This window comes from Medicago sativa, chromosome 8 (genome assembly GCF_051527215.1).
Source record: "Medicago sativa cultivar Bolivia chromosome 8, Bolivia_mono, whole genome shotgun sequence".
Lineage (NCBI taxonomy): Eukaryota > Viridiplantae > Streptophyta > Magnoliopsida > Fabales > Fabaceae > Medicago > Medicago sativa.
The window spans coordinates 67,953,046-67,978,863 of NC_140756.1; the positions used below are offsets into that span (position 1 = coordinate 67,953,046).

Consider the following 25,818-nt stretch of genomic DNA (forward strand, 5'->3'; position numbering starts at 1 on the left):
AAATATTTGTTATGTAAAAGAAATGACCCATATTTTCAGTAATTTGATATTTTGTTAGTATTATTACTCTTTCTTTTGTAAGTTTAATTTTATTCATGAAAGTTTTCAATCATCAAAAAGGGAAGAAAAATAGTAAGACAAAAGACCTATTGCATTATAGTTTGAATTTGATGATGATAAACTTTTGTTCAAAAGATAAGCTTGTGATATTTGTTGTGTTATGAACTATTAATATATTATGTTTGAACATATATAGATGAAATATGACTAGTATTATAGGGTAAGTAACAAAATTATAAAATATTTTAGCATTCTCTAGATAAAATTCATACAATTTCAATTATTATCAAATTTATTGGTGTGCATGCCAAACCAATTGATGATAATTGGTATCTTTTTCAACATTATACATTTAAGGGTTAATTATGTTTCTAGTCCCTATAAAATAGCGACCTTGTAAGTTTAGTCCTTACTTAATTTTAATAGCATTTTTAGTCCCTATAAAAATAAATTACTTATAATTTTAGTCCCTGCTAAAACAAAGTTTGATTAATTATCCTTAAACTCTTAAATTTTTGAACGATTTTTTTGAGACAAGATTAGAACACTATGAAAGGTTCGTTTACTAAAATTTAGAATTTTCAGACATGAAATGAATTAAATATGAATTTTTTAAAACGACAAAAGTTAAATATAAAAAGTAATAAAATCTGGATGTAGAAATCAAATTTTGCGATAATTTTTTGCGGAGGAACTTTTAGTAATGTTCTAAACATGTCTGCAAAAAATTGTTCAAAAATTTAAGAGTTTAAGTATAAATTAAACAAATTTGAATTGAGTAGGGACTAATACTCAGGGCAAAAAAACAAAATTAGGGACTAAAAATGCTATTAAAATTAAGTAAGGACTAAACTTACAAGGTCGCTATTTTATAGGGACTAGAAACATAATTAACCCTACATTTAATGCATCAGTGGAAACTCATATTGTTTATGGTGACGAGAGTTGCTAACAACAAACGTTTAAACAAACACTCACTTATTTGTAAAGCTACGATTTATAAAATATTAAAAGTTTTCTTGCTAATGTGTGTGTGAATGTACACATGTTGAAACACATATTTATTACTGATATACATGGAACGTGTAAGTGTAGGCTCATTAAAACGAGGGCACACTAATGCTATTAGTTGGAACTCACTGAAATAAGTAGATCTTATCCCATACTATTTGTTCTTTTTCAGATAAGCAGGTGCAGAAAGGTAAGAGCGTTGCAGACTGATTTGGAACGGATGACTAATTATTGAATCTTGCTATTTTGTTACGTGTTAAGTTTATGGATCTTTGTAATGTTTACGCTGTTGAGCGTTTTATTTTTGAAGAACCAGACTTTGTAATTTTCCTTTTGATGTCTTTAATTAAAAATTTTGTCAAGATTGTTTACATTTGGTGTTAATCCTTGTTTGTGTCTTGGAACCAAAGTGTATCTTTGTATCTAAATCTTGAACTATCTTTATTCAAGTTTATCTTAATGCTCAAGTTGGACGAAGTGATATTTTTTGATGTGGTTGAATTATGTAATATTAATTATGCATGTATCAGTGTAACCTTCTGAAATAATTCTAGACCATTTTGTATCAGGGTGTGCTATATTTATGTCTTGGTATATTCCTGATTGCTTATATGTCAGCAAAAACTGCATTGTCTTTGATTCTCATTGGAGGGTTTACTATGAAATTGTTCTTCCATATTGTTTGATGTCTCACATGTTTATGACTCGTACACTTATTTCTGTGAGTTCCAACTAGTAAATTACACTCATCTAAAAAGAACTGAGAGTACGAGTCATAAAATTAGACTCTCAGTTATTTTTAGATGAGTCTAATTTACTAGCTTGCTTTACCTTTCTAGTAATAAAAAGACTTTATTTTATAGTTTTGGGTATTACCTAACACTAATATCTACATTTTTCTCACTCTCAATGAGTAATGGTAATTTACTATCATCTAATATGTAATTAGGGCCCCGTATAATGTTAAATGGATGGTGAGTAGAGAGGGCAAGTAGAGGAAGATTGAAGTCAGATTGTGGAGGCTTATTGCGGGATTCCAAAGGCAATGGGATGTATGGTTTTGCTAAGTTCCTTGGTGCGTCTAATGCATTTGTTTCTGAATTATGGGGGGTGTTCGAAGGGTTACAATTGTCTCAGTTGAGGGGGTTCCAGGCTGTGGAGCTTTGTATTGACTTCGAAGCAGTCATGAATAATTTGAAGGGAGACAAGATGAGTAGTGTGGTGATTAATTCAGAAATCCAAAGCTTGTTAGAATTGGACTAGGAGGTCAAAGTTTGTCATTCGTATCGTGAATCTAATCGATGTGCTGATGCTCTAGCAACTATGAGGTGTGATAGTGATGAGTCTTGGTGTTTGCTTCAGTCTTGCCTGAGTTAGATTAGTCAGCTGTTATTTGCTGATGTTAGTGGAGTTTCTACTCCTCGTCTAGTTGCTTTGTAGTTACTTTTTTCCCTGGCTCATGCCCTGTTTTTTTTCCACAAAATAAACATGTAAGGAAGGGCTAATTAATTGAAAATCATGGTAAAAATGGTGGTTAATTGTGTTTAGTGAATGGTTAATGAGCTGCGAGACTTTGTTATTTTAATTAGTCATCAACTAACTGAATTTCAATGCTTCAATTTATCCAAAAATACAAACAGATATTTACATTATTAAAAGAAAATGAAAGAGAAACATATATCATGCCTTTCACAGTGGTATAATCTGATCTCCTAAGAAGAGATTACATTTCCATTTTTACCACAAAACCACCAATTAGTATCAGTTTTCAATACCCATAACAAAGAACTTGAAATATTAAAACACAAAAATAAGAGTCTGAATTTTTTTTTTATGTTAAAATTGAATAAGCAAGTTGTTTTTAAAGAAATTACTAATTTGCTTAACAATTAACAATAATAGAATAAAACTAGTCCAGCGTTAAGTGTCACCCTTCAGTTTAAACTTTTAAACTGATAAATAAGCAGTGTATAAAGTGAAGCTTTGCATCTATGCCGACAAAACATTTCTCTCCCAAAATAGTGGAAATTGCATTTGGGGCGAACTTATGCTCATGGTGTTTTGCAAATTAAAAGTGCAGCAAATTCTGTGACTGTGTTTTAACCTACAAGTCACAGTTCTTGGCGCTTGATTAACTGTATACATTTTTATTTGCAACAAATCAAGAAGATGGCAAAGGCTTGTAAGGCAAAGAGTGGATAAGCGTAGTACATGGTGAATATATTTTTTCTAACCGGCTTTCCTACATGCAAGATTGGCCAATTTTGCACTGTAGGAGAAACATTACGAGATCCACCAACAAAAGTTACAAGCTCAAAGTTTTGCACAGTTTACACTTGAAAATGGCCCATGAAGTCAGGGCCCCAACCATTGTGATGCTCTTCCCATCTAAGAGTCTTGTTTTTCAGTATAAAGGTCTCAAATGAGCCTTGGCTCAGTGCTGGTGAAGGAGAAAAAGTTTCATCAAATACAGAAGGTTGACTGTCGTATAGAGTGAACTTGGTGCCCCAAAAATTTGACCTGCCGTATGTATATAAATCAAATTGCGAGTATTATAAGGGGGTGGAAGAAAAGCCTATAGAAGGCTAAAAAAAATGTTTCTGTCAGAGCAAAACATACCTCAGTTTACAAACATATTTGTTACTTGCTAGAGAAAAATCATCTCCAGTCAAGGATATGACGAAGTTGGACCTTTTTATCATTTTCGCAGCTAATAACAACTTACTCCTATTATTAACTGCCATACAATTACAACCAAACCAAAACAAGCTGCTTAAATACGTATGTCATAAAATACATTTAAGAGAAACTGACGATGCTGAGAATGACAATAAATAAATAAAAATCCATAAACGTAGAGCAAGTAAGTTGAAATTCAACATTCATAGTCATGAGTGCAAGCTTGAAGAGTAACTTAAAGATGAGAAATTTGAAAATAGATATTCACTGTGTTTGAAAAAGGGATGGTATGTTTCTGCAATGAAATACTTACATTGCTCCAAATACATCAGGAATGTAGAAGTTTTTCTCTTCCTCTTAATAAAGCAATGCCATGGATAAGCACGGGGACCAGGCTATTCATACACATGAAGAAAAGAGAACAAAAAAAATCATGAGGGAAAAGACTAATTTGGATTAGACCAGAAAGTGGGAGAATAATTTATTACCTGCTTCAATGAAATAGGAAATGTGATCATTCCACATTGCGGAAGAGTCTTGATGATCTCTTTTGTGGCGGACCTCCATGATTTACATACCGAAGCACAAAAGACAACAGCAGAACGCGCAGGCCAATATCTCTCACTCTCTTCAACCCTACGGATTATGTCCATAAGCAATTCATGTGGTAGACTTGCCCATTGTCCCTGTTGAATAGAATCAATTTCCAAAGCAAGATGTGAGTTTGACCGATAGAGAAAATTCTCGCTCTCAGCACCCCGCTTTGATATTCCATTTTTAATCCCCTTGAGTTCTCCGACCATGCTTTTCAATGCCATGTTTCCTGTAGCAACACAAAACTGCACCAATCCAAATGCACAATTCTAAATTCTGATCGTAACAAAAATACAAAGGAAAAAACTTTTGATAACCAAACAAATACAAATATTTATTTCCTCCTAACAGATGCATTTTATGCAGAAACTTTACTAGACTGAAAACATTGAAAATTATCTATCATCAAACAAACAAAATTGGTTTTTAATCATCTAAAATGAGCAACTCATTTTGGAGGTTGGACTGTAAATTCTGTAATCAATGGTTAGTTCAACATATACACATGCACAGTGTATTGCCATATCATTGATTTTGTTACTTAGGTCAAATCCCCCAAAATTGAACTACCATTTGGTCATATACCCATCTTTATAATAACTTATGAACTATGAAGCACAGACTCATACACGGAAAACAATTTATGAATATAACATAATTCAATCGGTGTGTGTCGGTGTTAGACACGATAGGTATCCGACACCGGGACACCTAATCCAATGAGTATTTATGTGCTTCATAGCATAAAAATATTAACAAGGTTTATTATTATGGTCACAGTAATACCTACAAAACTAAAATTCTGCACTAAAACTATAAGAATTAAAACACTCTGATATATGAAAGCACTTGCCCACCAAGATGTTTGAGTGAGAATTGAAATATATGTCCCAAGATCTCTCCCAAATAATTGCCTATTTATGTCAACTGCATAACCACACTGATATATGAAAGCACCAAATGAAATGATTGTGATTAGTGATTAACTAGTATGGGTACCCGTGCCAAGCACGGGCTAGAATTCAAGCATACTTAAGTAAAATAAATGTTGTATGTATCAAGTGTAAGTTACATTTCAACATTGAATAAAAGAGTGGAGGCTGGACAACATATAAGTTGGAAGACTCATATACTTAATACCTTAAATATTCGGTGAAAATGTAATATCATTCTCACTTGGATGATTGCTCTAGCTCCAATGGATCGATCCACACCACCGTGAGTTCCCCCATAAATTCCAACGGTCGTAACAAAACTCGGTTCGACTTTGTATCGGAAGCGCGAGTGGGAGAGTTGTTATTGTGTCAAATGTGAGTAAAAGTTCAACATTTGAATTCAAGAGTAGATGTTGAGCAACATAATATATCTAATGTCTTAAGATTTAAGGTGAAGATGTGGTGTCAATATCACTTATGTGGTTTCTTTTAGTCTAAAGTGATGATTAAACTAAATGTATGATCCCCGGTAGTAAGAAAATTATGAACTATTTTTTTTAAGTTTTTAGATGTCATGTATTTCTTTCAAACATTAATTTTAAATGAAACATGTATTAAATTTGTATGAATAAAAGCTCTTGCCAATTTGAGATTTTGAATGAGTCGCTTATACACATTACTCATTTATCTTTTAATAATAATACTTAATAAGAATGTAATTTCTTCAACAAATGAGTTCCACAAATAACTATATTGTTATATTCCAACAACACTTATTTATTTTAAAATAATTTATTTAATTAGATCTGTATAAAAGTGAAGAGAGTCGTTTCATAAACATTATTCTCTATTAGGCCCACCACTGTTTATTATGGTGTTAACCCTATGGCTTTAAAGGTAAAGGGGTCCTAGTAATCTTAAATTAAGTTGGGAGGTTAGTAAAGTTTGACCATTAACTGTTCCACCTAGAATCAAACTCATGTTTTCCATAATAATTCGTCGTTGATGGAGCTAATTAACCACATGAACAAAATTTCTTGTTTTATTTATTTAATTTTTTAATTTAACATCGTGGTGATTTTGTTTGAATCTACAACAATTAATAATCAACATTTATTTATCCTCTAAAAAAATTAACATTTATTTATTCAATATTGGTATTAGCATCTTCTTTCTATTTTCATAAACTCCTAAAACATACAACACTCATGACATTCATATTTAAAAATGGTTTTTATAATATATCATTTCCATTATTTTTTTGGAGAGAATATCCTTTCCGTTTATATAAATTAGAGCAATTAGAAAAATATACTCATGAGATATTTTGTATCTTTTTTCTCAAGTACTCCAGTGGTTAAATTCACACAATGAGGGGTATAAGTTTGAACATTGACACATGCATATCAATTTCAATGGAGCTTCCAACCGAGTTGCAATTATAGGACTGTAAAATTTATTTGAGCATTAATATGAATTATGAAATTAGAATTATTTGAAATATTTTTACTAAAAAAACATTGATTGTAATGTGATTGAACTCAAGTGGTTAGTGAGTTCCAAATTAATTAGGAAACCCGAGTTTGATTTTTCAGTAGAACAATCTTTCGATCAAACTCCGGTATACAAAGAGTCCTTTACAACAAAAATATTTTTTTTCACAATGAAAAAATTCCTATTTTGAGAGGTAAAAAATTAATTACTTCACAAATGTTTATAATTTAAATTTAATTTCAATTGAATACCGGTATTAATCATATTTATGTGGTTAAAGGTCACTGCATGAAATATATTAACAATATAAATATAAATTCCATATTAATAAAAAATGGGAATACAATCTTGGTTTAATTTCAAAGTAACTTTTTAAAAATTAGCAACAAATTTGCTTAATTTTTTTTTTTGTAGCAATTCTCATGGTCCAAGACAAAAAATTGTAAATTATAATAAGTGATGATGGTGCTATGAATAAGAAACTTCTATAATAAGCTGAAAAAATATAATGTAGATAGTATAATATTTAAGGCTTTAGTAAAAAAAATTAAGGCATTTTTTTACCAAAGTTTAAGGCATTGTTGTATACTTAGAAATATTTTATCACAAATAAATTTTAGCATATGTGGTCATATCAATGAACAAAGTTCATTTAATTAAATGTCATAATATTTTCAAATGAAATTCAAGATGATAAAAACAACAATTGGGACAAAGACTATCACTGAAATGAATAGAAAAGACCGTGTTGGCTCTTTTTTTGGATTCGATTTATGTCCCTAATTTTTTATCGGGTTAGATTTACATCCCCTACTTTTTTTTCTCCATAAATTTTATTTTTATCTTAAAAAAACTTGTTAGTGTAGATCCTTAAAATGTCAATTATTTTCTATTTTTAATTTGCAAAATGTCTTTTTTTTAGGGAATTAGCAAAATGTCTTGAATAATATTTAAAATGAAAGACATAAGATTTTATTGATTATCATAGTTTAAAAGTTATATATTTAATTAAGAAAAAAGATATCGTATAAAACAAATGTTTTTTTAATGTCAAATGTTAGTAATTAGTTGTTAGATTTTTTTTCTTTCCCGAAACAAAATTAATTGTTTTCTTCTTCATCCAATTTTGTACCAAAACCTATAACATCATGGAAAAACACATTTAAACGAAACCAATAAATACATTGAATTAGAAAATTGATATAACATTAAATGCTTGCATGATTTTGCATCTTTTGTAGAAAAATAAAAGAAAAAAATGTCATGTCCACATGCTATGTTATGGTTGAAAGTTGAGTGGAAAAACAAATATTTTGCTTGTTATACGAATTATATTTGTTGGAAAAAAATTATATTTAGCTTATTGTTAAAAAATACGTGTATGATTGAAACCTTTCATGATTTTGTTAAATCTAATTGGTCAAAAATTAAGACAAAGGGTGCATGAATCCATTTGATTGGTTGAGAAATCAAACAATGATAATAATTTGATGGTTGTCATTGAAACATGTTTTTTTTAGGAGGCAAAGTGCCATTGAAAGATATTAATAAGAAATCAAAAATTCATTTAGTTTTGTTATTATAAGACTTTTGCAACTTTCCACTTAAAAATAAGGTAATTAATAAAAATATTAATGCAATTTTAAAGCATATGTGATTATTAATTTTAATAATAGAATGAATGATGGATACAAAAATATGACGTTGAATAAAACATAATATTTTTTCATTTAAAAAACATAATAATTTAATAATCTTTAATTAGGATATTAATTTTAAAAATAGTATAAACTCATTTAAATATTTAATTAGGATGAAGGAAATAAAATATAAATGATTGTAAGGTTTACTATTTTTTTGAAAATGCACTTAAAATTTTAGGGTAGCACCTTGCTCCCTTTTAGTTAAAGAAAAAGGAACTTTTTGACTCAAAAAACAAAAATCACAGGTGCCATAAAATTGATTTTCTATTATGTATTTCTTATCTTTTTTCACTCCAAAGTTATCGATTCAATCAATTTTTTGAAAATAGGATGTATTTCTTCTTCTCTATTGACTGGTTTCCATCTCAAGCATAAAGTAGCAAAAAAAAAATCAAAAACCAAAATAACATATAAAAGAGCAAGATATTAAAAGTAAAATAACAACATAAGAAACATGAGAAAAAATAAACAAAAAAGAATAGATAGATAGAAAAAAATTGTGAGTATTGAGGGATTAAAATAAAACAAAAGGGATATGAAAGTGATTATATTTGAACGTGGTAATAGAGATCCTTCGTATATATTCTAATTTATATGTGATGCATTTCTTCTTTTCTCTTGATTGGCTTCCACGTCCAAAATAAAGATCCGAACAAAAACAAAGAACATTTGTTTTTTGACAGAAACAAAAACAAAGAACATATAAACACCAAAAGAAAATTGAAAAGAGAATATGAATAAGAAACATCAACCAAAGAAATCACATAAAAAGGAACGTAACAATAAGAAATGTTAAATAAACAATAAAAAATAAAAAATAAAAAATAAAACAAAAAGATAATGAGGTTGAAAGTCGTGATTTTTTATGGGAGGAAGAGGTAGATGAAAATAATAAAAAAATCATATTGTCTATATATAGGGGGAAAATCATATCATGATCAATTTTGATTGGTTGGTGAAAAATAAGTGAGTTATGATTCAATTTTGATTGGCTAATAGAAAATGAATGAGTCAAGATACATTTTGATTGGTTGATGGAAAAACATTAAATGAAATGGGGTGTATGAAGATGCCACATGTACTTTTGCTCAAAGATGTAAGCTTTTGTATTATATAAAGATAAAGATAAAGATTAGAGTGATCACGTGGAAGAGTATATATATATATAGATATATTTTTTTTTTTTTGCTGAAGTAATAACCATCATTCCACTTTCAGTGTTTGCTCAAAAAAAAAAAAAAATTCCACTTTCAGTGCGTCATAGTAACGGATTCCTAACATTTAGCTCTGACTGAGAGTCTGAAACTGTTTCTCCTAACTTGTTTTGACTAAATGTGTGTGCAGCCTGCTTTGGGCCCATTTCCAGGTCCGGCCCGACTATGTTATTATGCGTCTCGTGGGTTGCTCAACCTCTGAAATAAATCTATCGTGAGTTACGTTCCGATGCAAAATAAGCCGATCGATCCTGTCTCCCGATAAGTTTTGTGGAAATTATGATCTGATCAACTCTAAGGGCTTGTGAGTATTTGGCAAAGTGTTATCAGGTGGTTTCTATATTAAAAAAAAAAAAACAAATAAATATGTAATTTTTTTGGACATACTATGATAAAAAGAAATAAAAAATAAACAAAGCTTACCATTGATAGTCTAGGAAAACCATGAGTACTTGAAACAAAATGTTAAGAACTTGACACACCACACATAAATGTATTGAATTATTATTGTCTATGCTTATAGAATTTGGAAGAACTCAATTGGTATCATTGATTTCATTTGTTCACATGAAACAGTCCAAAACAACTACACATTTTCATTTAATTCTGATTCTACAACTTCAATTTTGTCATATAATATTAACATACAAGTTGATAAATTTGAATTTAAATATACACTTGAAAATCGTGATTAATTGTGTTTAGTGAAGGTTATTGAGCTATGAGACCTTGTTATATTCATTAATAATCAACTGAACCGCGTTAACCACATATTTAACATATCATGCCTTTCACAGTGATGTATCATGCATACAAACTAGCAGTCTAGTACCCTGGTAAGGCATATCCAGACAACAACCAATTAACGATTCGGATAAACTGCAAAAACACTAGTCCCTATTTTCTTGGAAAGCAAATTGAGTTCATCTTTCACATGTGGAAAGAAAATTGAGAAGAAAGCAATTTACTTTGTTATAAAATATAAAAGAACAAGTCCAAAAGTTAACAACAATAGGATAAAATAAAACTAGTCCTACATGAAGTGTTGCTACGCCCTTCAGTTTAAGACTTTAAACTAATAAATTGTAGTATCTGAGGAATCTCACATCAGAAGTTTGTAAAAAGTAGAAGGGACGAGCATTACAAAACACTTCACTTTTGAAAATCAGAAAATGCATGTCCCGTATGTCAGTTTCTAAAATTTCAGTTTTTTACTTTGAGCGAACTTATGCTTATTCAAGCCGCAGTGGATCTATGGTTCATGGTGTTTTGTCAATTAAAAGTGCAACGGATTCTATGACTATGTTTTTGCCTGCATGCCACAGTTCTTGGTGTTCGATTAACTCACTTTTCTATTTTTATATGCAACAAATCAGCTAGATGATGATCAGAAATGTAGTTTGAGGGCTCTCAATTGCGTCAAGCAGATGGCGAAGGCTTGGAAGGCAGAGAGTGGGTAAGAGTAGTCCATGACGAATATGTCTTTTCCGATCTTTCCAAACTGCAAGACTACCCTTTCTCGTTCTACCGGAGAAACATTATGGGATGGATCAACAACATCTTCTACAAGTTCAAAGTTCTTTGAAGAGCGCACTATTTCACGACCCATGAAGTCTAAACACCAACACTTTCGCTGCTCATCCCTTATGCAATCCTTGCTTTTGAGCAACAAGGGTTGGATCGAGCCTTGGCTCAGTCCTAGTAGCTCTGATGGGCATGCAGAGTATGAATTTGTCATTGGACTTTTTCCCTTCGGTGCTGGTGAAGGAGAAAAAGGTTCATCAAATATTTTAGGTAACAATGTTGGAGACGGGGCGTTTCCCCCTTCCTGAATAGTGGTAACAATGTTAGAGTTCATGATGCAGTACATTCTTCTTGGCATTTTATCGAAAAACTCATAGGAAATGGTGCTAACAAGATGGCTACATGCTCGAACTCTTCTTGGTGACACATGCTTAGAATTAAACATCCTACTTGGTCGAAAATTTGGTTGAACTGCAGCATCATGTGGAGGTTGACTGTCGTATATAGTGAAATCGGTGCCAAAGAAATCAGACCTGCCATACATATAAAAATCAAGTTGTCAAGATTATAAAGGGATGGATGAAAAGCCAATAGAATAAAAGGGTAAATCAATGTTTCTATTTACTAAAACTTGCCTGACTTTACCAACATATTTGTTGCTGGCTTGACAAAAATCGTCTGTTGCCAAGGATATGACAAGATCGGACCTTATCTTTTTGGCAGCTAATAACAACTTATTTCTCTCATTCTTCGCTATAAAATTACAACCAAACCAAAACAAGCTGCTTAAATACATAGATCATAAAATGAAACAAAAAAGTAAATAAAATCTGTTGATGTCGAAAATGAACCACAACCTAAATGAAAATAAATAAATATAGAGAAGTGTTAAATATTACGAAGTTTGTCCTTAATGAATTGCAAGAATAACAAATTTGTATTCCGTCTACTCATTAAGCAAAAAGTTACACAAATCACATATATGAACCAGAGCAAACGGTTACAAGCGGGTTTGATGAAAAACACGTATTCCAACCACACTTTCTTGCTGCAAGGCTTCGTAACATTTATCACAAGTAAAACCCATACATTTGGAGCAAGTAACCTGATTATGATCTTTATGATAACATTATAGATAATGAAGGTTACAACAATTCATCTATTAAAGATCCAAGGATGAGAAAGGTAAGTAAAGTTTTTTTCTTTCTTTCCAATTATATATTTTGTTGAATACCTTGTATTCTTTTTTTTTTTAAATAATGTGGATATTTGTTTTTGGTGGTATTATAGAGTTTTCTGTATCATATACTATATGCAGTGGAGGGTTATTCACAGAATGTGAAAACAAGAAATCTTTTAATCAATCATTCTAAAAAAATAATCAAGATAGCTGATTTTGGTTTGGCTAGTGAGTTAGGTGATCCTTACATGTTCTAAACTGAAAAGGTAATGTTGTTCTTTTCATTTCTCGTTCAATTAGTAATCTAAGATTTTTTATTTTTTTTACCAAGTAATCTAAGATCTTATTCACATATAGACATCACATAAACAAAACCCAAAAACTTAGGGCAAGTAAGTTGATATTCAACATTCATAGTCATGAATGCAAGCTTGAAGAGTAACTCAGATGAAAAATTTGAAAATTGATATTCATTGTCTTAGGAAAAGAGATGGAATGTTTCAGCAATGAAATACTTACATGGCTCCAAACCTAAGTACAGCAGGAATGTAGACGTTCTTTTATTCCTCCTAATAAAGCATTGTATCAGATAATCACTGGGACCGGGCTAGTCACACGCATAAAGGAAAGAGAACATAAGAAACCGAGCAATACGAATAATTTGTATCAAACCAGAAAGTGGGAGAATAATTCATTACCTGCTTCAATGAAATAGGAAATGTAAGCGTTCCACATTGCTGAGGAGTCTTGACAATCTCTAATGTGATGGACCTCCACGATTTACATACCGAAGCACAACAGACAACAATGGCACGGGCAGGCCAAGATGTCTCACTCTCTTCAACCCTACGGATTACATCCAAAAGCAATTCAGGTGGTAGACTTGCCCACTGTCCCTGTTGAATGGGTTCAATTGGAGTTACATCTAGTGTAACATGGGACTTCGTCCGACGGAGCCTATGCTTGATCTCAGCACTCTTTGATATGCTACCTAGTTCATTTTTCATGCCCTTGAGTTTGCAGACTATGCTTTTCAATGACATGTTTCCACACTGCGTCGCAACACAAAACTGCTCCAATCTAAATGCACTCTTCTAAATTTCTGATCCATATAGAATAGAAAAATTAACTTGTGATAATGAAAGTAACAAATGAAATGATTTGTGATTAATTAGCAGTTCTGATTATTTCCCAACTACAGTAAGAAGGGGTCTCTGGAAAGAAGGCATTGTTTTATTGTTTTGCTGTAGGAGTAACTTGTTTTAACCACCATTCCACGGTTTAATATAATTTCAATTTTCAACTGCTTCCTCCTAACATTTAGCATCTTTGACAGTTTTTTCCTAAAATTAGTAACTAACTAAATTTGAAGGCTGTTTTAAAAATCCAAAAAAATAAAATAAAATTGAAGGTTAGTTTGTAAATCACATTGCACAGATCTGGTTGAAATGTGATTTCTGAGATTGTTTTATAAATAAAATACAAAATGAGGGGAGAAGGATTGTGTCGTGTTATGTAAATAAACGATGTTGATATTTGACTCAAATTTGAAATTGAAGAATATGTGAAATCGTGGCACGTGGTTTGGGCATCGTGACACGATTTCGTGATAAGCAGCTTGGGTGAGCCACTAGAAATATCGTGGCACAAGTGCATGAAATTGTGGCGCGATTGTTGGATAACGGTCAATTCATAGTGCATAAGAACTTGCAATCGTTCCCTCAAAAAAAAAAAAAAAAGAACTTGCAATTGTGGCACAATTCCTCGGGATATGAGTTGTATATAACATTCTTCATTTTTTTAGTGAGATTGGTAAATAGGTAACTTTACGGTTGAGTTTCTTGAATTGGGAAACATTTGTAAACACTTTGGGTAATGAGATTTATTAGAGGAACGATCAAAAAGCTTATTTTGTGGGTGTGGGTGACTTGAAAAATGAGTAGAAATTAGAGTTTGTTCTGTGACTTTTTAAGCTAATTTCTTGTAACTTATTTTGGACCAAACTGAGTAAACAACATTGGTGTGTTGTTTTCTTTCTCTTCTTTATTATCTTTATTGCTTTGAATATGCTTGTAGTGTTGCTTCACACTCAGATCTAAGTATGTTTGTTGTTATCGCTTGAGGTTACTCTACTCATTGATTGCTACTTCCGTTGCTCAACACATCTAAGTTTCGTTAATGTGATTATTTGTTCGAATTCACAACAAACGAAAGAAGTAGTTTGTTTTTTTTGATTGTGTTCTAATTTCACATACATGCATCTATGAGAAAGAAAAGAAAGAGGGTGAGAAAAGCTGTAAAGTGTAGCGTTTGTAAAATAACATTAAGCTTGGTAATATTATGGTGAATTTGTCAGAATTGTGACGAAGCATTATGATTTACAACAACTATTGCAAAATTACCATACATTGACGTGAAACGAAACATATAATTTTTTTTTGGTTGTGTGTCTGATTAGTTTGTTAATTATGATGTATATCCAATTAAATAATGAAAAATGTTAACAAATGTTTCCCCTTCTTTAGATGTCCATAAAAACACCTCTACCCACCTTTTATGAAGGGTTGCAAAAGACTCACACGATCAGGTGAGAAATGACATGTTTGATTAGGTTAAAACTAATGATTTAGTCTTTAAAATATTACCCCTTCTACAATTTAGCAATTCTAAAATAAAATAAAATAATCCATAAGTATATAAAATATGTAAATTTAGTCCCTTGCTCGGAACTAAATTAACAAATTTCATTTACTTTACGGACTAAATTGATAGATATCATATATTTTAAAGACTATTTATTATTATTTATATAATTTATGAACTAAATTGAAGAGATAGTGATAGCTACTAAGTTATGGTTTATTCTTGACACAAACGTTGACAAAAATTTCGACAACAATGGAGGTGGTTAAAAAATACAAATATGTAGTGTGTTATGTTCGGTAAATGATTAATAAATATTAATAATGTGTCACTGCACCAAAAAATATATATTAATAATAATAAGTGTCATAATTCATTAACAAATTTCATTTACTTTACGGACTAAATTGATAGATATCATATATTTTAAAGACTATTTATTATTATTTATATAATTTATGAACTAAATTGAAGAGATAGTGATAGCTACTAAGTTATGGTTTATTCTTGACACAAACGTTGACAAAAATTTCGACAACAATGGAGGTGGTTAAAAAATACAAATATGTAGTGTGTTATGTTCGGTAAATGATTAATAAATATTAATAATGTGTCACTGCACCAAAAAATATATATTAATAATAATAAGTGTCATAATTCATTAACCGTCTGCTAAACACGACCATTCACGATTATGAACATCATTAACCACAATTTCAAGTGTTCAAATATTTACATTTTCCTATCTATTAAGGGAGCTTCTAAAAGTTAATTTTTATCTTAATGTTTGATTCATTTTTAAATTGTTGATTACTGATTAATGATCAATAGTAATTCATCTAGTAATGCTTGCAACATCTTGGACTTACATGTATTATTTTATCGCTGGCATCTTTAAGATGCAAACATAGTTGATGATATTATGTGATAGTCTGAAGTGTTACACTTTGTGGGGTGTTACACTTAAAACAAAGTAAGATAAAATTAGATTAATTGTAGTCTTGTTAATTTGATGAATTGATGATACTACGATGACTTAACTTTTGATGCCACTGTACAAACAGTGGGGTGTTACTCACTGCATTTTTGATGCTATAGTGTTAACTTCACCAGAAAAGTCATTTTCATGACTTCACCATAGAATTTTCCTATCATCAAAATTATGATATAGTTCCTTAAAAAAAATTATGATTAAATATGCATGATTTTCACTCATTCAAATAAACATGACTTGATATTCACCGACCACAATTTATGTTCATATATATACTTGAAAATAACGATTAATTGTTTTTAATGAATGATTAATGAGTTGCGAGACTATATTAATTGATCATCGGGTTGCCTTAACACCATATTCATAGTTGACCACCACTGGATTTGCCTATCTAGAGAGATGGATGTAGAAATAAAAGTTAGAATTGGAAAAATTCCACCTTTGTGCAGAAGAATGACTTGTTAAAGTGATTCCAATTGTTAATCTTTTTTCAGATAAATAAAACGGCAAAGTCACTGTAAACTCACACATACAAGTAGAGGTGTCGGGGTTTGAACCCCAATCATAACGTCCATCCTGACAATTTCGGTATTTTTGTCGGTTGAGTTAGGACTCGTGGACTCCAATTATTAATCTACTAACCTAATGTTGGAACACTAGTTAAAGTCTAGTGAAAAAATTGGAAAGAAAGAAAACACTATGAGAAACTAGTGTGTGGGTATGTGACTTAAAAATGTCCCACATTGGAGAGTCACCCCAACTAGTAAGTGTTTATATAAGGGTGGGGTGACCTCCAAGGGTGTGCCCTTGGGGTACCCATTTTTGTGAACGGGTGTGCCCTTGGGCTTGGGCTTGGGTCGTGGGTTGGAAAATTGATATATATTTTTTTGTCACTTGAAAATGTTAAATTAATTAATTAATTTTTCATTATACGAAAGCGTTCGCGTAACAAATTAATGTGTTACATTTCGACCCGATCCAAACCAGTATCCAGAAACTTCCGGATATTTCCAATTACGCGTTTGCATTGCTTAAGGATTAAGCAAACTTAATCCCCAAGTCACGCGTAAAACGCGTTTGCTTAAGGATTAAGCAAACTTAATCCCCAAGTAATTCTCGCGAACTCTGCCTATAAAAGGAGAGCTCCCCCCACTCATTCTTCACACCAAAATCTCACAGTTGATGCTTCCTGTGCGATTTTCTCTCTTCTCCCTTCGATTTTAAATCGTTCTTCTTCTTCTACTCCTTTCTGTCCCATCGGTTTCGAATAGAGCGGCTACGTACCGTATCGAGTGGCTTCGATCATACGATTGAACCATACTTTGAGGTGTAATTCTCGAGCGACTATATACTGTGCAGTATATACTCGTAACAGTGATCTGGGCTGTTTTATCCTGGAGACGGCGTGGTTGATAGTCTACCTTGCACAAACTAGGGTAGTGCCGCGAAACGTCTTAAAGAAAGCGACCTGGTCGTGACTCACCCAGTAATTTCGTTCGGTATAATTTTTTAAATCGAAAAACAACAATTTTAAGACGTTTCGGAAACCATGAATACCAACAACGAAATTACTGTATCTGGAACAGCTGTCGATTTCAACAAACCGTTTAAGTTTCACGGTAGTAACTTCAAGCGTTGGCAAACAAAGATGATGTTTTTTCTAACTACGAAAAAGGTTACCCACGTCTTGAAGGATAACATACCCGTGATACCATCGATGTCGGTTCCTGTGGAAACGACTAGTAATGGTAAGACAGCAGTGGCTACAGATGCTTCTATATCTGTAGCAAATGCTGAGTTGGAAAGGCTTACTGCCGAACATGCTGAAAAGGTGAAACAGGCTGAAAAGGATATACTCCTCTGGAAAGAAGAGGATTACCTGTGCAAGAATTACATATTGAACTGTCTTGCGGATCATCTATATGATCTGCATCTGATTCATAAGACAGCTAAGGATGTTTGGGATGCTCTTCAGAATAAATATAACACTGAAGAGGCTGGCTCAAAGAAATTTGCTGTGAGCCGGTACCTAAACTATAAGATGAACAACGAGAAATCTGTCGAAGAACAATCTCAGGAGCTTCAGAATATAGCTCATGAGATTTTTGTTGAAGGAATTCAATTACCTGAGCAGTTTCAGATTGCTGTGATAATTGATAAACTGCCCCCTGCTTGGAAGGACTTCAAGAATGCCCTTAGGCATAAGACTAAGGAGTTTTCTCTTGAAAGTCTGATTACTCGACTTCGTATTGAAGAAGAGGCAAGAAAACAAGAACTGAATGAAGAGGTGTTTGCTGTCTCGAACAGCAACACTAAAAAGAAATCTGTGGGTGCTGTTCTGAAGCCTGCTGGCAAACAATTTAAGAATCAGAACCGTCCTGCAAATAAGAATTCCAATCGGAATAAGAATGGGAACCCACAAAAGGTTCCAAGAGCTCAACCATCAAAGAATGACCCTGCTCAACCGTTTAATTGCTACAATTGCGGACAACCAGGTCATATGGCACGAAAGTGTAGAAACCCATCCACTCGACCGGCTCAAGCTCAGGCTCACTTGACAACAAATGAGGAGCAGCCGTATACTGCAATGATAACTGAAATCAACATGGTGGGTGGATCTGATGGTTGGTGGATAGACACTGGTGCATCTCGCCATGTCTGTTATGAACGTGCTATGTTCAAGACATACACTGCTGCTGAAGATCAGAAGGTGCTGTTGGGAGATTCTCACACCACTGAAGTTGCTGGAACCGGAGATGTGGAGCTGAAATTCACCTCCGGGAAGACTCTCATATTGAAGGATGTGCTGCACACTCCTAGAATTAGGAAGAATTTAGTTTCTGGTTTTTTACTGAATAAGGCTGGTTTTGAACAAATCATAGCATGTGATATGTACTCTATTACTAAGGATATGGTTTTTGTTGGGAAAGGGTATGCTACTGATGGTATGTTTAAGTTGAATCTTATGAATAATATTTCTCCTTCTGCTTATATGTTGTGTGATTTTAATATTTGGCATGCACGACTCTGTCACGTTAATAAACGAATCATTTCTAATATGAGCAATCTCGGTTTAATTCCTAAGTTATCTTTGAATGAATTTGAAAAATGTCAATTTTGTAGTCAAGCAACAATAACAAAAGGATCTCATAAATCTGTAATAAGAGAAACCGAACCATTTGAATTAGTACATTCTGATATATGCGAACTTGATGGTAACTTGACTAGAAACGGGCAAAGATACTTTATAACTTTTATCGATGATTGCTCTGATTACACTTATGTGTATTTAATGAAAAACAAAAGTGATGCGCTTGATATGTTTAAAAATTTTGTCAAAGAAATTGAAACTCAATTCAATAAAAGAATCAAGCGCTATCGTAGTGACAGAGGCACTGAATATTTATCACACACATCCAATGAGTATTATAAAGAGCACGGAATCATTCATGAAACAACTGCACCTTACTCTCCTGAGATGAACGGTAAAGCGGAAAGAAAAAATAGAACCTTTACCGAATTAGTAGTTGCCATCATGCTTAATTCTGGTGCAGCGCCTCATTGGTGGGGGGAAATTTTATTAACTGTTAGCTACGTGCTAAATAGAGTACCTAAAACTAAGAACAAAATTTCTCCTTATGAAATTTTGAAGAAAAGACAACCTAATTTGTCTTACATTCGAACATGGGGCTGTTTAGCCTATGTAAGGATTCCTAATCCCAAGAGAGTCAAACTTGCAAGTAGAGCCTATGAATGTGTATTCATTGGGTATGCCTTGAACAGTAAAGCATATAGGTTTTATGACCTAAAGGCTAAGGTGATCATAGAATCAAATGACGCTGATTTCTATGAAACGAAATTTCCCTTTCTATCAAGAGATAGTGGGGGTAATAGTGGGGGCGCAAACATGAACACTACACCTGATCACAATCCAGTAATCAGAAATAGTGATGAAAACATCATAACTGATGTTACAGAACTTCGAAGAAGTAAGAGAGCAAGAACTGCTAAAGAGTATGGACCTGAATATGTGGTCAATACATTAGAAGAGGATCCATCAAATCTCAAAGAAGCCTTGTCTTCCTTGGATGCAGACTTATGGCAAGAAGCCATAAATGATGAAATGGATTCTCTACAGTCTAACGATACTTGGCACTTGACTGAACTGCCTCCAGGCTGCAAACCAATAGGTTGTAAATGGATTTTGAAAAAGAAACTGAAACCTGATGGAACTGTTGACAAATACAAGGCACGCCTTGTAGCCAAAGGTTTCAGACAAAGAGAAAATATAGATTTTTTCGATACCTACTCACCAGTCACTCGAATCACATCCATAAGGGTACTAATTTCCTTGGCTGCTGTTTATAACTTGATAGTACACCAAATGGATGTGAAAACTGCTTTTTTGAATGGTGAGCTGGAAGAAGAAATCTATATGGAACAACCTGAAGGTTTTGTAGTCCATGGACAGGAAAGCAAAGTATGTAAGTTAGACAAATCTCTGTATGGTCTAAAACAAGCCCCTAAGCAATGGCATGAAAAGTTTGACAACTTAATGATTTCGAATGAGTTCAAAGTGAATGAAAGTGAATGAAAGTGACAAATGTATCTACTACAAGTATGATAAAAACATTTGCACTATCATATGTCTATATGTAGACGATCTACTCATATTTGGGTCAAACATTCCTGCCATAAATTCTGTGAAATCACTGTTGAGTAACAACTTTGATATGAAGGACCTAGGAGAAGCTGATGTAATTCTTGGCATCAAGATTACTAGATCAGATAAAGGAATTTCCTTGGATCAGTCTCATTATATTGAGAAGATATTAAGGAAATACAACTACATTGATTGTAAACCTGCAAGCACACCTTATGATCCAAGCGTAAAACTTTTTAAGAACACTGGAGATGGTGTTAGACAAACTGAATATGCGAGCATCATTGGCAGTCTCAGATATGCCACTGATTGTACTAGACCCGACATTGCCTATGTCGTGGGACTCTTATGCAGATTTACAAGTAGGCCAAGCAAGGAGCATTGGCATGCTATTGAGAGAGTCATGAGATACCTGAAAGGGACTATGACATTAGGACTGCATTATCAAAAATATCCTGCTGTACTTGAAGGGTACAGTGATGCAGATTGGAACACCTTGTCGGATGATTCCAAAGCGACCAGCGGCTATATATTTAGCATAGCTGGAGGAGCTGTTTCTTGGAAGTCTAAGAAGCAGACCATTCTGGCTCAGTCCACAATGGAATCTGAGATGATAGCACTAGCTACTGCTAGTGAAGAAGCAAGTTGGCTAAGATCCTTGCTAGCTGAAATCCCTTTATGGGAGAAACCGTTGCCAGCTGTGTTAATTCATTGTGATAGTACCGCGGCTATTGCAAAGATTAAGAATCGTTATTACAATGGTAAGAGACGACAGATAAGGCGAAAACACAGCACGATTAGAGAGTGTATCTCTAATGGAGCGGTTAGAGTTGATTTTGTACGTACGAATGAAAACTTAGCTGATCCTTTGACGAAAGGACTTAATAGAGAGAAAGTCCGAGAAACATCCAGTAGGATGGGACTAATGTCTATAGCCCACTAAATGATGGTAACCCGACCTATATGACTGGAGATCCCAAGATTTAGGTTCAATGGGTAAAAACAAGTCATGAAGTGGTAGAACATGCTATGAGAGAAAGAATATAGAAAGCATGATCCTGCAGCGAAAGAAGGATGAGTTAATGGTAACTCTTAATGAGATCTATACTCTAATTGAGTGGGGTACACAGCTACAGGAGTACCCTTGATAGACTCACCTATACGAATGTGAAACTTAGGCCGGTCCTATGGAATTTTGAGGCAGAATTTCTAGAGCATTCGTTAAAACCGGGATACACGTGCAGGGCCTTAAAACGCACGGGCTTTTAGAATACACCTATGAAAAGGTTTGTGTGTGGATTCTATGTCTGAGATAGAGTTCAATGCTGTAAGCAACTCTTGTTAAATCAGAATACCTTCCACTATGCAAAGGTTCAAGTTGTTAACAACACCTTTGTATATTAGCAAATCTTATGGAAACGTTTTACGTTATTTCTCGAAATCATTTTGAAGTCAAGTGGGGGATTGTTGGAACACTAGTTAAAGTCTAGTGAAAAAATTGGAAAGAAAGAAAACACTATGAGAAACTAGTGTGTGGGTATGTGACTTAAAAATGTCCCACATTGGAGAGTCACCCCAACTAGTAAGTGTTTATATAAGGGTGGGGTGACCTCCAAGGGTGTGCCCTTGGGGTACCCATTTTTGTGAACGGGTGAACGCTTACAAAATACATATATCACACGCGCGACGACGACGCCGCCGTCCGTCCGACCGGCCGGGACGGGCTTGGGCTTGGGTCGTGGGTTGGAAAATTGATATATATTTTTTTGTCACTTGAAAATGTTAAATTAATTAATTAATTTTTCATTATACGAAAGCGTTCGCGTAACAAATTAATGTGTTACATTTCGACCCGATCCAAACCAGTATCCAGAAACTTCCGGATATTTCCAATTAAAGAAAACGCGTTTGCATTGCTTAAGTATTAAGCAAACTTAATCCCCAAGTCACGCGTAAAACGCATTTGCTTAAGGATTAAGCAAACTTAATCCCCAAGTAATTCTCGCGAACTCTGCCTATAAAAGGAGAGCTCCCCCCACTCATTCTTCACACCAAAATCTCACAGTTGATGCTTCCTGTGCGATTTTCTCTCTTCTCCCTTCGATTTTAAATCGTTCTTCTTCTTCTACTCCTTTCTGTCCCATCGGTTTCGAATAGAGCGGCTACGTACCGTATCGAGTGGCTTCGATCATACGATTGAACCATACTTTGAGGTGTAATTCTCGAGCGACTATATACTGTGCAGTATATACTCGTAACAGTGATCTGGGCTGTTTTATCCTGGAGACGGCGTGGTTGATAGTCTACCTTGCACAAACTAGGGTAGTGCCGCGAAACGTCTTAAAGAAAGCGACCTGGTCGTGACTCACCCAGTAATTTCGTTCGGTATAATTTTTAAATCGAAAAACAACACCTAATTTTATTTCTGAAGAACACTAGGTGAAAGGAGAGAAAAATATCTGCTCCCTTCCAATGCTCCAATTTATCCCAAAAAAACAAACAAATATCATGCATTTCACAATGATATCATGCCTACAAACTGGTACAAGCTGATTTCCTAACAATAGATTACAATTTACAGTGCCACTTTCACCACAAAACATTCAGTTGGTATCAGTTTTCAATAACCATAACAAAGAACTTGAAATATTAAAAGACAAAAAATAAGAGTCTGAATTTTTTTTATGTTAATATTGAAGCTACAACTTGTTTTTAAAGAAATTACTGATTTGATTAACAATTAAAAATGGCCAATAGAATAAAACTACTCCCACGTTCAGTGTTGCTACACCCTTCAATTTAAACTTTCAAATTAATAAATTCTAGTATTAGATGAGTCTTACATAAGAAGTTTGTAATAAGTAGAAGGTGAAGCTTTACTTACACCTATGCTAACAATACATTTCCCTCCGAAAAAAGTGGAAATTGCATTTGGAGTGAACTTATGCTCATGGTGTTTTGCAAACTAAAAGAGCAGCTAATTCTGTGACTATGTTTCAACCGGATTTGGATCATCTAAAGTGAGAAAATCAAGGGTTTTACTATAACAAATTCATGATTTATTATGATGATGGACCAACAATATCTACCTTTAATTTGTTAATCAACGATTGATATTTCTCACTTTACACTCTAAAGTGAGTTGCTCACGTTAGAGGAATTGGATCAGTTTTTGCCTGCACGTCACAGTTCTTGGTGCTTGATAAACTGTGCATTTGTGCACATTTTTATTTTATATGCAACAAATCAAGCAGATGGCAAAGGCTTGGAAGGCAGAGAATGGATAAGTGTAGTGCATGAAGAAGATATCTTTCCCATCCGCGCTTCCTAATTGCAAGATTGGCCATTTTCGCACTCCAGGAGAAACATTATGAGATCGATCAACAACAGCTACAAGGTCAAAGTTTTTCATAGATTCCACTTTAACACGGCCCATGAAGTCGGGGCACCAACCATTGCGCTGCTCATCCCATCTAAGAGCCTTGTTTTTTAGTATAAAGGTCTCGAATGAGCCTCTGCTCAATTCTGGTAGCTTTGATAGGCCTGCAAAGTATGAATCTCTCATTCGACGTTTTCCCTTCAGTGCTGGTGAAGAAGAAAGAGTTTCATCAAACACTGGAGGTTGAGTGTCGTATATAGTGAACTTGGTGCGCCAAAAATTTGACCTGCCATACGTATAAAAATCAAGTTGTGAAGACTATAAGGACCAGGATGAAATGTCGATAGAAGGGTAAATCAATATTTTTATCGCCAAAACTTGCCTCAGTTTACCAACATATTTGTTGCTTGCTCGAGAAAAATCATCTGCAGCCAAGGATATGACGAAGTTGGACCTTCTTATCCTTTTGGCAGCTAATAACAACTTATTATTCTTACTCTCCGCTATACAATTACAACCAAACCAAAACAAGTTGCTTAAATACGTAGGTCATAAAACACATGTGAGAAAAACTGACAATGACAATAAACCACAATCGGAATGACAATAAATAAATAAAAAACCATAAATGTAGAGCAAGTAAGTTGAAATTCAACATTCATAGTCATGAATGCAAGCTTCAAGAGTAACTTAAAGATGAGTAATTTGAAAATTGATATTCACCGTCTTTGAAAAAGGTAAGGAATTTTCTTTGCAATGAAATACTTACACTGCACCAAATACAACAGAAATGTAGAAGTTCTTCTGTTCCTCCTTATAAAGCAATGTATCGGATAATCATGAGGACCAGGCTAAGCATGCACATAAAGGAAAGAGAACATAAAAAACTCGAGGGATAAGAATAATTTGAATTAGATCAGAAAGTGGGTGAAGAATTAATGTATTGCCTGCATCAATGAAATAGGAAATGTGATCCTTCCACATTGCTGAAGAGTTTTGACGATCTCTTTTGTGACGGACCTCCATGATTTACATACCGAAGCACAAACGACAACAACAGCACGCGCAGGCCAAGATGTCTCACTCTCTTCAACCTTACGGATTATGTCCAAAAGCAATTCACGTGGTAGACTTTCCCATTCTCCCTTAGGAAGAGGTTTAATTGGAAGTGAATCCATAGCAAGATGCGACACTATCCGATGGAGCAAACACTTGCTCTCAGGACCCTGCTTCGATATTCCATTTTTAATCCCGTTGGGTTCTTGAACTATGCTTTTCAATGACATGTTTCGACACCTTACAAATTCAGTTGCAACACAAAACTGCACAATCCAATGCACACTTCTAAATTTCTGATCCTAACCAAAGGCAAAAACTTGTGGTAACTGATAACTAAACAAATATAACCATTTAGTTCCTCATAACAGATGCATTTCACACAGAAATTTGTCTATACTGACAGCATTGTAAACATCAGCAACAAAATTATCTAGCGACATGTCAACAATTCGAATCAAAATTGGATCTGACTCCTCTAAAGTGAGCGACTCATTTTAATGTTTCGACCGTAAAGTGAGTAATTAATTATTCATCAATGATTAGTATTACATATAAACATGCATGGAGTGTATTGCCAATGCCATATCAACCTTTCTTTGATTTTCTTAATTAAGCCAAATCCCCCAAAATTTAACTACCAACTGGTCATATACTCATCTTCATAATAATAACTCACTAATATT

The 25,818-nt window shown here is 33.6% G+C and overlaps 3 protein-coding genes across 3 annotated transcripts; all 3 read right to left on the minus strand.

Moving 5' to 3' along the window:
• Positions 1-3,246: 3,246 nt before the first annotated feature.
• On the minus strand, positions 3,247-4,678 carry LOC146900835 (tubby-like F-box protein 5). The gene is made up of 4 exons (XM_085734381.1): positions 4,239-4,678; positions 4,064-4,145; positions 3,691-3,808; positions 3,247-3,591 (listed from the first exon to the last, which is right to left on the minus strand). The coding sequence occupies exons 1-4, from the start codon at positions 4,566-4,568 to the stop codon at positions 3,402-3,404; spliced, it is 720 nt and encodes a 239-aa protein (XP_085590507.1). The 5' UTR covers positions 4,569-4,678; the 3' UTR covers positions 3,247-3,401.
• A 5,858-nt stretch (positions 4,679-10,536) lies between these two features.
• On the minus strand, positions 10,537-14,026 carry LOC146900836 (tubby-like F-box protein 5). Its single transcript, XM_085736291.1, has 4 exons — positions 13,093-14,026; positions 12,914-13,001; positions 11,850-11,967; positions 10,537-11,747 (listed from the first exon to the last, which is right to left on the minus strand). The coding sequence occupies exons 1-4, from the start codon at positions 13,435-13,437 to the stop codon at positions 11,078-11,080; spliced, it is 1,221 nt and encodes a 406-aa protein (XP_085592417.1). The 5' UTR covers positions 13,438-14,026; the 3' UTR covers positions 10,537-11,077.
• Positions 14,027-23,495: 9,469 nt separating this feature from the next.
• LOC146900837 (tubby-like F-box protein 2) lies at positions 23,496-25,362 on the minus strand. The gene is made up of 4 exons (XM_085736984.1): positions 25,114-25,362; positions 24,846-24,927; positions 24,459-24,579; positions 23,496-24,362 (listed from the first exon to the last, which is right to left on the minus strand). The coding sequence occupies exons 1-4, from the start codon at positions 25,360-25,362 to the stop codon at positions 23,930-23,932; spliced, it is 885 nt and encodes a 294-aa protein (XP_085593110.1). The 3' UTR covers positions 23,496-23,929.
• Positions 25,363-25,818: the final 456 nt, after the last annotated feature.

Coding starts and splice junctions, on each gene's coding strand:
- LOC146900835 (XM_085734381.1), bottom strand. CDS start 4,568: ATGGCATTGAAAAGCATGGTCGGAGAACTCAAGGGGATTAAAAATGGA. Junction 3,809..4,063: donor CCTGATGTATTTGGAGCAAT/GTAAGTATTTCA, acceptor ATTGTATGGCAG/TTAATAATAGGAGTAAGTTG. Junction 3,592..3,690: donor AAATATGTTTGTAAACTGAG/GTATGTTTTGCT, acceptor TACATACGGCAG/GTCAAATTTTTGGGGCACCA.
- LOC146900836 (XM_085736291.1), bottom strand. CDS start 13,437: ATGTCATTGAAAAGCATAGTCTGCAAACTCAAGGGCATGAAAAATGAA. Junction 13,002..13,092: donor TTCCTATTTCATTGAAGCAG/GTAATGAATTAT, acceptor GCGTGTGACTAG/CCCGGTCCCAGTGATTATCT. Junction 11,968..12,913: donor GTACTTAGGTTTGGAGCCAT/GTAAGTATTTCA, acceptor GTAATTTTATAG/CGAAGAATGAGAGAAATAAG.
- LOC146900837 (XM_085736984.1), bottom strand. CDS start 25,362: ATGTCATTGAAAAGCATAGTTCAAGAACCCAACGGGATTAAAAATGGA. Junction 24,928..25,113: donor TTGTTGTCGTTTGTGCTTCG/GTATGTAAATCA, acceptor GTGCATGCTTAG/CCTGGTCCTCATGATTATCC. Junction 24,363..24,458: donor AAATATGTTGGTAAACTGAG/GCAAGTTTTGGC, acceptor TACGTATGGCAG/GTCAAATTTTTGGCGCACCA.